The sequence below is a fragment of the Carlito syrichta genome, unplaced genomic scaffold (genome assembly GCF_000164805.1).
Source record: "Carlito syrichta isolate Samal-C Ts95f unplaced genomic scaffold, Tarsius_syrichta-2.0.1 Scaffold302106, whole genome shotgun sequence".
Lineage (NCBI taxonomy): Eukaryota > Metazoa > Chordata > Mammalia > Primates > Tarsiidae > Carlito > Carlito syrichta.
The window spans coordinates 83,423-94,258 of NW_007246202.1; the positions used below are offsets into that span (position 1 = coordinate 83,423).

Below are 10,836 nucleotides of genomic sequence, written 5' to 3' on the forward strand. Positions count from 1 at the left end.
TATTGTAGAGATGAGGTTTTGCCAAGTTGCCCAGGCGGGTCTCGAACCCGCAGGCTCAGGCAATTCACTCACCTTGGCCTCCCGAGCCCAGCCAGAAATTTTTTAAATTTAGGATTAAATAAATTTTCAAAAATCCTGAAAACCAATGTATGTTTTAGGCAACAACTTCCTCTGCCACTTTTTTGTAATTTCTATCCATAAATGAGATTAATTTTCTAGTTACAATAACATTTGAAAATTTTGATTATGTGTAAATGTTTATAAATGTCATCTGTTAGTCACCTGACAATAAATTATTTGATACTTCGAATTGGCTTTAAAAATTACCTAAATGATCTATTTGGGGGGGGGTGGAAAGCATTAACAGATGCTACTCTGAGCCCCTTAAGCAACCCGAGTGACTTGCCAGTTTGCAGTAGTCTGGGTAGGAAGAAAGCCATTGTCCTATGCTGGATTTTACTTTAGACACTGTAGGTGAAAACTAGCATACACCACTGTTGCTGGGTGGCTCTCACACGAAACTCTGGGGGAAAACTTAAGCTACTTATTTGTGTGTGTGTCCATTTATTACTGCTCACCTTTTGCTCTCGATGGGGAAGAGGGAGAAGAACTAATGAAAGCCTTTGTAAGGGTGCTTGATCCTGGGAGGTCCCCTCGGCTGGGACTGCTCCTGCTTGCGCTTTGATCCCCCAGGCCCCGTGGCGGACCCACGGCGGGCTCGCTCTTCCTCCGTTTCCTGAAGTCGCTGGCCAAGCTTGCAGAGCTGAAAGAAGGAGTTGGCAGCTGTTTGACTCATGCCAGAGGTTAACATGTGCACCAGCATGTGCTGGGGATGACAGTGCTACTCCTACACCCCCAACGCAAAGCCACACCCTGAGGAACTCATTCCTTGACACGAAACACTATTTCTTTAGATTCATCCTTTAAAAAAATTATAGGTTTTATGTTTTTAGAGCCGTCTTAGGCTTCCAGAGAAACAGATTGGAACGTGTAGAGAGGTCCTTTACACTCCGTTTCCTTTTGGCCACAGTGTCCCCTGACATTTACTTCTATGCGTGTGGTCCGTGGTCACAACTCATCAACCCACCTTGACGCATCATCACCCCAGGTCCACAGTCCACATTAGGGTTCGGGCTTTGTGTTAAACTTCTGTGGGTTTCGAAAAATGCATAATGACGCGTCTGTCATGAATGCATCATGCTGATAAAATCATTTTACTGCCATAAAAAATCGCTGTGCTCTACCTTTCTCTCCCCCACCTTCTCCCCCCTGGCCCCCGGCAGTCACGGGTCTGTGCACAGTCTCCACAGTTCTGTCTTTCCCGGGATCTTATAGTCGATATCATACAGAATGTAGCTTCTCAGGTGGGCTTTTTCACTTAGCAACATTCTTTTAAGGTTCCTCCATGTCTTTTTGTCATTTGATAACTCATTTTTTTTTTAATGACTGAGTAATATTCTATTTTATGGATGTACCACAGTTGATCAATTCACCTACTGACATGTTGGCTGCTTCCAAGTTCTGATAATTATGAATAAAGCTGCTATAAACATTCATGTGCAGGTTTTTGTGTCAACATAAGCTTTTATTAATCTTTTAAAGTCAAAATTATCCTATGGTGTAATATGTTGTGACTGAGAGTTCAGGGTTTTGATTGGTATCATGTATCTTTTCTCTAGAAAGAAATATATGTGGAGGAGGGGAGTGGTGCCAATATGGAGGAAAGAACTGGAACAAAGGAAGATGTCCGGTGAGACCAATTTCCCTCGCCTCAAGGGTTGCCTGCGGCTTTTCCAATCATCTTAGCTTGGAGGACCTTACTCTGGAATTCAACATTTTCTATTTAAATAATGAAGGACCAGTAATCTGATCAGCAAACACAGTCTTAAAGATTTCTTTCTCCCAGTTGCACAACATGGTTTTGACATTCTAGAATGGCAGGGAGTTTTGAGTGCAGTATCACTTAAGACAAGCATTAATGATGGAGGGACACATCACCCGGCGTGCCACCTGTCAATCGCTGGATGAGATTACACAGACAGCAGTGACAGCAGCCACAGCAACAATCCCTGCTCCTTCTGGACTCAGCAGGACGCTAAGGGCATAGTTACGCTTCTGTCTCGTTTAGCCCACCGCAGCAAACCTATGAGGTATGCAGTTATCAACATTTCACAAACGAGGACTCTGAACAAACATATCTGGCAGCACAGAAGTAGGATCAGACCTCAGATTTTGTGCTCTTCTGCAGAGGATGCCCAGCTCCTAGACTTTGCTGTGACCATCCTGTCATGTGAGGGTTCCAGTAATCCTTAGGTCAGATTAAAATTCTAACAGCAACCCGTATATCAGATTAAAACACTAAAATTTCTAATATTTCAAAGATTTTAGGTGATATATAGATAAAGTTTTAAAAGGAGGGTTTTGGGAGCTCTTTTTTCAAGTGCTATTATATAGGTGTATGGCACTGATAAACCCAATTTATGAAGGACTCAACTCACAAAGTTTTCTATTTATGTTGATAGAAATCTATAGAAGGGTAAATTGATGCTACCATGTAAATGTTTGTTGCTGATGATACACTATGGCTGGGAGTTTGTATTATTCAATATTGCTATTGGACATATCTGAATTTTATAATAATTTAAAGTAAATGTGCTATTTAAAGCTTACTAACAGAACTTACCTCGAGCATACTCTGTGAGGGCAGTGATGCCTAATAGCTACAAGCTATCTTCGTTTAATTTAATTTTGTCTCTCTCTTTGCCAACTGTTAAACTTGGTGAGTTACAAGGCTAAGTGTCACTTTTCTCAGAGATCAAGTGGGAACAATAGCATTTAGCCCACAGTATTGTCTTAGGATTGAATATGTTTATGTGTTTAGCATACCTGGTATATAGTAAACCCTCATTTATTAGTAGTAAAAGCATGTTTAATTTGTGTGGTCAGAGTATAATTAGCCAATATGCATTACACTTTTTAATCTACCATTTTTTTACAAACATGTTATCATAAGGGTTACCTGAGAATACTGAAAGTTAATTATTTATAATTCTCATCTAAAGAGAAGAAAATTGGATATATCAGAGTCAGGGAAAGGAAGAAATTCTCAATCTGCGAAGGAATCCAGAATTATGTCACTCATTTTAAAAATAAAGTATTGAAATGATCATAAAAAAGGATACAAAAACAAAATAAAAACAACTTCATAAGGTATGGTGCTTAAAATAAAAATGAATGATACATAATCCTCGTTATAATTTCACTGAATAATATTGCTCTTGGAAGGGGAAACACTGGCATAGAATATTCTGTGTGTACCTTGTGATGAGAGACTTACCTAGCGGGTCTTTCCAAGCTCCTGTCTATAGAGGACTGATACAAGGAGGCCTGTTAAGACAGAATGAGTTCTATGAGCATTTTTACCATGGCAACATTTCATCCACCTGTCAACATTAAATTAGGCATCCATCAAAAGAATATTATACAAACTGAGATGGAAAACGCCATATACTTTGATTATAAAATGTCTGCCCCAAGAGAAATCATGCAACTTGACTCTACTTTGTTGCTAAGCACTTTATCTTTTGATATATGGCATTGCATCACTCTGTGTAACTCAAATTATCCACAACCCAGCATGGCATGGGGACAAAAAAATCAATAACATTTCCTTAGGAATACTAAGGAAATACTTAGGAAACAAGAGCTAAAGTTATTCTACAACATTAATTCCAGAATCTTGCCTATTGACTGTAAATAGAAATTTCGTACATAAAGAAATGATTTGATATTAAAAAAAATTCACGGTCATTATTCAATCCTTATAAAACAAAAACCTTGACAGTTTTGTGGCTACCAAGTGTTACCTTTAGGACATAAAATAGAAACAGAACTTGAGATATTTTTCATCTGTCAACATAGACATGACACTTTAATAAAACCCATAGACTTTGACTTGAATAAACTAAAGCACCTGGTAATTAAATCAGGTACAGATTTATATCCTTCTGATAATATAAGTTCAGGGCTAGTTAAAATAAGGGATAGAATGAATCAAGATATAACTTTAAAAAAAGTGAACTTTGAACATTTTCCTTTATTCTGAATGGTACACTGAAATTGATACTAAGAAAACGTAATAGATATGAATTTTTCATTTTCTGTGGCCATCTACTGGAATCACTGCTGAAATATCTAAAATGCAAAAAAGGATCAGTACGGAGTTACCAAATATTTGAGATGACACTGTAAGATGAAAGTAGTTGTATGAAGTCTAGAAAGGGTAGGGAAATGTATATCAAGTATTATAGTTTTGGCTTTGGTCACGTTTGCTTATCAACTCATCATCACAGATAAACTTTGGTTTGGTGAAGAATTGAACATTTTTAATGTTCGTCCATATGAAGGTTTAAAAATGTCAGTCAGAAAAGTGAGAGCTGGCAAATTTTATCTTAAGTTGCTATCACATAGAAACACAGAGTATTAAAGATCTATGTAGTGGAAGTTAAGCCTCACTTTACAAACAATTTCTATAACTTCATTTTCTATTAATTTGTAAATTAGCATCAGTTAACCAACTAAAACGCTAGTATATAACTACAATTCTTTATGTAGATCAGTCTGACAAGCTCCTTTATGTGTAACTCTAAAACTGCTTCTAATAATTAGTGTTTTAATTTAATTCTATCTTATTGAATGAAAATAAGTCTTGTCCGGAAACAAACAAAAACATCTCTTTGCTCAAGAATGTTCCCCACCCTCCTTTTAAACAGAAAAAACACAATCTAATATTTTTAGTTCCTAGAAAATATTTAGATTCTTAGGTTCTCAAAAGATATAATATTAGAAAAAAAACTCTGTTCATAAGTCTGATAAGTTTATATGATTATTTTAATTTGTTGAACTCTGAATCAGACACTGGAAAGGTAAAAATGATAAATACTAAGTAAGAAAGAAAGCAAACAAATAAAAAAAGCAGTTATATTACAATTTGGAAATACTAATTTAACATGTTTGCAGAAGAGCCTCAGACACTGCTGTCTCTGTGGATTATGGCTTTCATGGGACACCCAAACACACAATCACCAAAATGTGTTGAATTCAGAACATTCTTAGAACACCCTTACAGTGATCAGAAAATGTGAATATCCAGCTTATGATGAGCCTAAACATTGCTGTAATATGAAATAAAACATGGGGTGAGAACTGATACATAATTGTGTTTTAGAGTTATGCTAAGAAACTACAATCATTATTCCTTGTGCTGGTTTCCATATGTAAAATTAACTAAAACCAATTTTGTGATTTTATGTATACTCAGAGAAAGTTCAATATTAGATTATAAGATAGCATTAAAAAAGTCTAGATTGATGGCTAAGAATAATACTTGTACAATAATTATAAGAAAAACATTCATTCTGAGTTGGAAATTGTCTCCAGAAAAGAGGTAACTCATTTTACCTGTTATGATATACTGAGTATTTACATATTACCATTATTTTAACACACCTAGAAGGTCATTTTTAATGAAGTACGAACACTGAATCATTCTTTCTATTAGGTAATCATGTGATTAAACTTTTTTTAAAAGTCCCTCATTGGTCTTCATTAGTGTCAATTTTTCAGTTATAATTGAAAAAGTATGTTATTCATGGCACATATGAGACACTTAATAAATGGTAGCTAAAATAATGTCTAATCAATTACAAATTTTACCAGAAATGTTTTACGAAAGGTTATTAAAGACAAAATTCAGAAACCTTATGAAAGAATGTTTTCTTATACTCTTGGAAAACCATGATGTAAAATTAATAACACAGTTAACATGCTATTAGAGTCATACAACATCCTCTCTCAGTCCCAAAGAGATAATGGCAAATAGTTTACCAGCAAAGTGTTTTATTTGATTTTTTGGGGGCCTGCCATAACATTATAGAATACATAGAATTTCTACTATTTTATGCCCAATAATTATTGTGTAATGTTAATTGAAAATAATATCAAAAATTAAATAGTAAACAAGAAATAATATTAAGTAAATAATCTGTCTCTGAAAGATTGGAAGTCTAAACACATCTCTTGGAAATAAAGAAAACAGCACCTCAGTAAAGGAAGAGAGATCTGTGGTTTAAAAAACTTTTTTGTTACCCTCTTACCATGTGATTTTGAACTTCTTAAAATTGTTGCACTCTACTTCTCTTAACTGAAAATGAGTGAGTTGGACACGATGCTCTCTGAATTTCATTTCCATTCTCAATAAACAACGACCTTAAAAGCATCCTAGAAATTCCTAACCAAAAGATCTGAGAAAAGTATCTGACCACATTGAATTCCAGAATAAATTCTTGGGTTGTTCATTTGTCAAAATCATACTTTTCTTTCCATTTCTTTTTTGAGTTGGGGTCTCACTCTGTCAGCAAGGCTGGAGTGCAGTGGCATGATCAGGGCTCACTCTAGCCTTGAGCTCCTGGGCTCAGGCAATCCCAACTAGTTCCACAACTGCTGGCTAATTTTTTGGTGAGATGAGGTTTTGCTATGTTGCCTCGGCTGGTCTTGAACTCCTGGGCTCAAGCAACCTGCCTTGGCCTCCAAAAGTGCTGGGATTACAGGCATGAGCCACTGTGTCTGACTGATACTCTGTCTTCAGATATGAAGGTAACATAAAATACAGAATAGAATTGCTTGTTTTCTTTTCTTTTCTTCAGATTATATGCCTGACTGCCAATCTACAAAACATAAGCCTTTAGAAAAGACTGAATGTAAAAACTAAGAATGTTCTTGATTATTTTACTTTTTACTTAATATATAAATATTTGGATCATTCTCTATTTTAACACACGGCTCTGATGCTTACCACAGGGGAAATAACTTGGAACTGGAAATCAAAGCTCTAAATTTGGCTATGTCTTCCTGTGACTCTATGCCTGCAACTCCAGTGGTACCTCCTACAGCATAAGTGTTCTAGTTTTGCTTTCTAGTTGCACGTATTTAATTAAGACTTTTTTTTAATGAAAATAAGATATTTATTAAGTATCATTGTATTCACTTAAGAACACAGATCAACTACTGTGAGAAAAGTTTATTTGCTTCGTTCTCATGCTACTTTTAAGAGTTCCCACAGAGAGGCTTTTATATAGCTGATGGTCAGCAAAGCAGTGCCATGTTTGCTTGTGTCTTCTGAGTCCTTTATCTGTTTTTCAAAATAATTTTGCCTTCTTGGTAGAGAGCAGGGTAAAAAGCTGTTGAGTCTGGGTCGTTTTTGCCTATTTCATACTCTCTTTTCCTGATTCAAATAAAAAATGCACATTGGCATACATTTTTCACCTAGTGATTGTTATAAACTCTTAAATTAGAGGTTGCAAGTGCATTTCATGTCATATGCCAGTGTTGGTTTGTCATCTTAGCTGCCTGGGTTACAGTGGTTGGTACAGTTACTAACCAAGAAGGATTAGTAATGTTGGCCAAGGATGTGGAACTGGGAAGTTGTGACACACAACTTCCAGGTATTTGTCAGCTATATTTATTTTATTTACTTCTTTTTTAGAGACAGGGTCTTGCTCTGTCACCCAGGCTGGAGTGCAGTGGTGCAATCATAGCTCACTACAGCCTCAAACTCCTGGGCTCAAGCGATTCTCCCACTTCAGCCTCCTGAGAAGCTGGGACTACAGACATATGCTACCACTTCTGCCTAATTACAAAAAAAAAAAAAAAATTGTAGAGATGGGTCTTGCTATGTTGCTCAGTCTGCCTCTTCTTGACTGATGATAAAATTTACAAGTTGTAAGTTTTTAGGAAAATGAAAGATTAAAAATAAATTTTGGAAATATATGGGACATAGACACTTGGTTACCCAAGAATTTAAACTCTTAATCCACACCTCTATGCATGATGATAAAATGGCTCCAAGAAGTCTTGTAATAGTATTTTACTCAGTCTAATAAAAATAGGTAGTGAATCTATGTATTAAGACTAATACTTTTGATTTTCACTCTGCTGAATACCAGAATTGCACTGAATAGTTTGACTGATGATGTGGTTGGAATGCTTCTCCACCTAGAGTTCAGGAACAGTCAACAACTTTGATATAATTAATGTCTAGGCGACAGTATTGGATACAACGCAATGATAAAAAGATAGATTTTTCAAACATAGTTTAGACACTGCAGTGAGTTGTAAAACAGATGTTCAGAATCAGTCACAGCCTCTAAGGAAAATCTGAAAAGACAGAATAACTTGTTTTTACCTCATTGGAAACACCAGAAGAATGATCTTGAACATAGTCCAGAGCCTTTTTAGGAGGCTGGGTGTAGAGGCCCCACATAAGCAGAATGTAGAGATGGAATGGAGGAGAATCAATGGCAGCAAGGAATGACCATGTGGAAAAGGTGACAACAGTTAGAAATTGAGTGCTGACAGCATCAGGTACACACAGAGTGAGCAAAATGGGGCAGCCTGGGAAGAAGAGTGCAATGACTGCAAATATTCTGAAGTACTGGGCAAAATTGCTAGTGTTTAATTTGTATATCTAGAAACTCACGTCAACAAATTAAAATTAGCACTCCTAATCTCTGGCCACAGAGAAATGCAAAGTATATCAAAGAAACATTCAAGGAGCAAGTGGATAGCATGCTGGTGAGTTTCCAAGTGTGGCTGAAACGATTACAGAAAATGCTGATAATTTGGGCTCAGTATGGAAATTGGTATAGTCCCTATAAACTGTCTATCCAATGATAATGATACATATAACATAAAGCTAGAGGAGGCTTTTCTTTTGAAATAAAATGTATTTATAGTAATACTAAGATACAAAAGAGAAAAAAGTGAGAGAAAACACTCCTCCTAATAGGTAACAGAAATTCTAGGAAAAATTGTTTGGTTTATATTCATTTACAGTCACTTTTGATTCAGTTCAATAAAACATAATGGTTCGAACCAAGTCTCCTTTGCAGTTTAATGAACAAAAGAGACTATCATTACCAATCAGTAAACATATATGATCAATATGCAGTATGTAATTCAGCATATGATATGGTAAAAAAAATTGTATTCTGATTTCTAGTAAAAATTGCTGAGCGGTATAACTGGTATGTTATTTAAAAGTCTAAAAATCTATGTAACTGACACACAGTAAATGTGTTGCTGTTGGTAGATACAGTTCCTAAATAAAGGTTGAATTAACCAAGGAAGTTATTTGAAGCTTGAGTTGACTCTTTACCCTAAACACACTAAACCATAGGAGCCCACCTTGGGGGGACTTCGTCGGGTGGGAATTTGGTTATTAGAGACATGGTGGTGGCTTTTACTTGAAAGTCTGGAAATACAGGACCACAGGGTTTCCTAATTTTTTCTTTCCATGTATCTCTAAGGGGAAACGAGGTGCAGTCACGTGCTACATAACGATGCCTCAGTTAATTTCGGACCCCATATAGGATGATGGTCCCATAAGATTATACTCTGTATTTTTACAGAACCTTTCCTAATTTTTTTTTTTTTTTGAGTTGGAGTCTCACTCTGTCGCCCAGACTGGAGTGCAGTGGCCGCTCCCGGCCACCGCAGCCTCTGGGCTCCGGCGATCCTTCCGCCTCAGCCTTCCGAGTAGCTGGAATTACAGGCATGCGCTACCACGCCCAGCTGATTTTTTTTTTGGATTTATTGTAGAGATGAGGTCTCGCTGCCCAGGCGGGTCTCGAACCCGCGGGCTCAGGCAATCCACTCACCTCAGCCTCCCAAAGGCGCGGGATGACAGGCTGAGCCGCCGAGCCCGGCTCTATTTAGATACACAAATCCTTATCACCATGGCACAATTACCCACAGCATTCGGTACAGTCACATGCTGAACAGGTTTGCAGCCTAGGCGCCACAGGCTGGACCACACAGCCTGGGTGTGGGAGGCTACCCCGTCTGGGTGTGTGTAAGGACACTCCTTGATGTTAACACAGTGATGAAATTGCCTGACAACACATTTCTCAGAATGTGTCCGCATTGTTAAGAATGACTGCTTTACAGTGTGAACCTGCTGGCAGCATCTTCTAGTGATAAACTGCACAGAGATTTTTTTTCCCTCCCTTCAACGGTCCTGGGTTTAACTTCTGACTCTGCCATTTACTGTTTCGGGAAAATTACTTAGGCCTGTAGCCCTCGATTTCTTCTTATGAAGGGGGCATCGGGAGGACTCATGGCGAGGATGAGTACAGGGTCCAGCACTCTCCAAGCGCTTAATGACGCCTCCGCAAACAGGAGCTATAGTAATCGTATTTATTGTCACTAACGCTTTTGGGTTTGAACTGGACCAAACGGACTGTAAACAAATATAATCTCTAAAGCGGTGGCACCGTCTGAATATTCCGGGACAGAAACGATCTCGACCTTTTGAATTTCCAGTTAACTAAGTAGGAAACGATCCAAATGCTCGATTTAATAAAACCGTACCGGAGGTGCCTGAGCACGTTTAGCCGCATAAGTGGCACCGAGGGGAGCGTGGACTCAGCTGTGCCAGGCATGTGTGCACACAAGGCGCTCAGCTTTGGCTCCCCGATGACACCCCGTCCCCCGAGAGCGGTGCTCTGTCAACCAAACGACTTTCTCCTGTTTCTCTCAGATGAACAGTCCAGCCTCACTTACCGGGCGTCCAAACTCCAGTTCTGAAAAGAATTTATACCAGGGCTCATTTTCTAACTCTATGTCATCTGGAGTTATGCCATCAGTCTGGAGCAGACGTGAAGGAAAAGGAAGGAAAACGCACGCTGAGCCGCGGTGTGGATCAAGACGCGCGCGCTCGCACCACGCGTGGCCCGCTCGCGCCCACCGGCCCGCGCGACGGGGGGGCGCCGAGGCGGC

General features: G+C 38.2%; 1 protein-coding gene across 6 annotated transcripts in view; it reads right to left on the reverse strand.

Moving 5' to 3' along the window:
* SORBS2 (sorbin and SH3 domain containing 2) overlaps positions 1-10,836 on the reverse strand; it is a 218,987-nt gene that overhangs the window by 39,788 nt on the left and 168,363 nt on the right. For 3 of the 6 annotated variants that reach the window (XM_021711373.1, XM_021711374.1, XM_008056096.1), the window contains 2 exons: positions 3,338-3,387; positions 579-763 (listed from right to left, as the gene is read on the reverse strand). In XM_021711373.1, coding sequence (XP_021567048.1) covers positions 579-763; positions 3,338-3,387 — 235 coding nt within the window. Of the gene's footprint in view, positions 1-578; positions 764-3,337; positions 3,388-8,242; positions 8,300-10,620; positions 10,705-10,836 lie in introns of all 6 variants that reach the window. The other 3 variants (XM_021711372.1, XM_021711375.1, XM_021711376.1) reach the window with 2 other exon arrangements.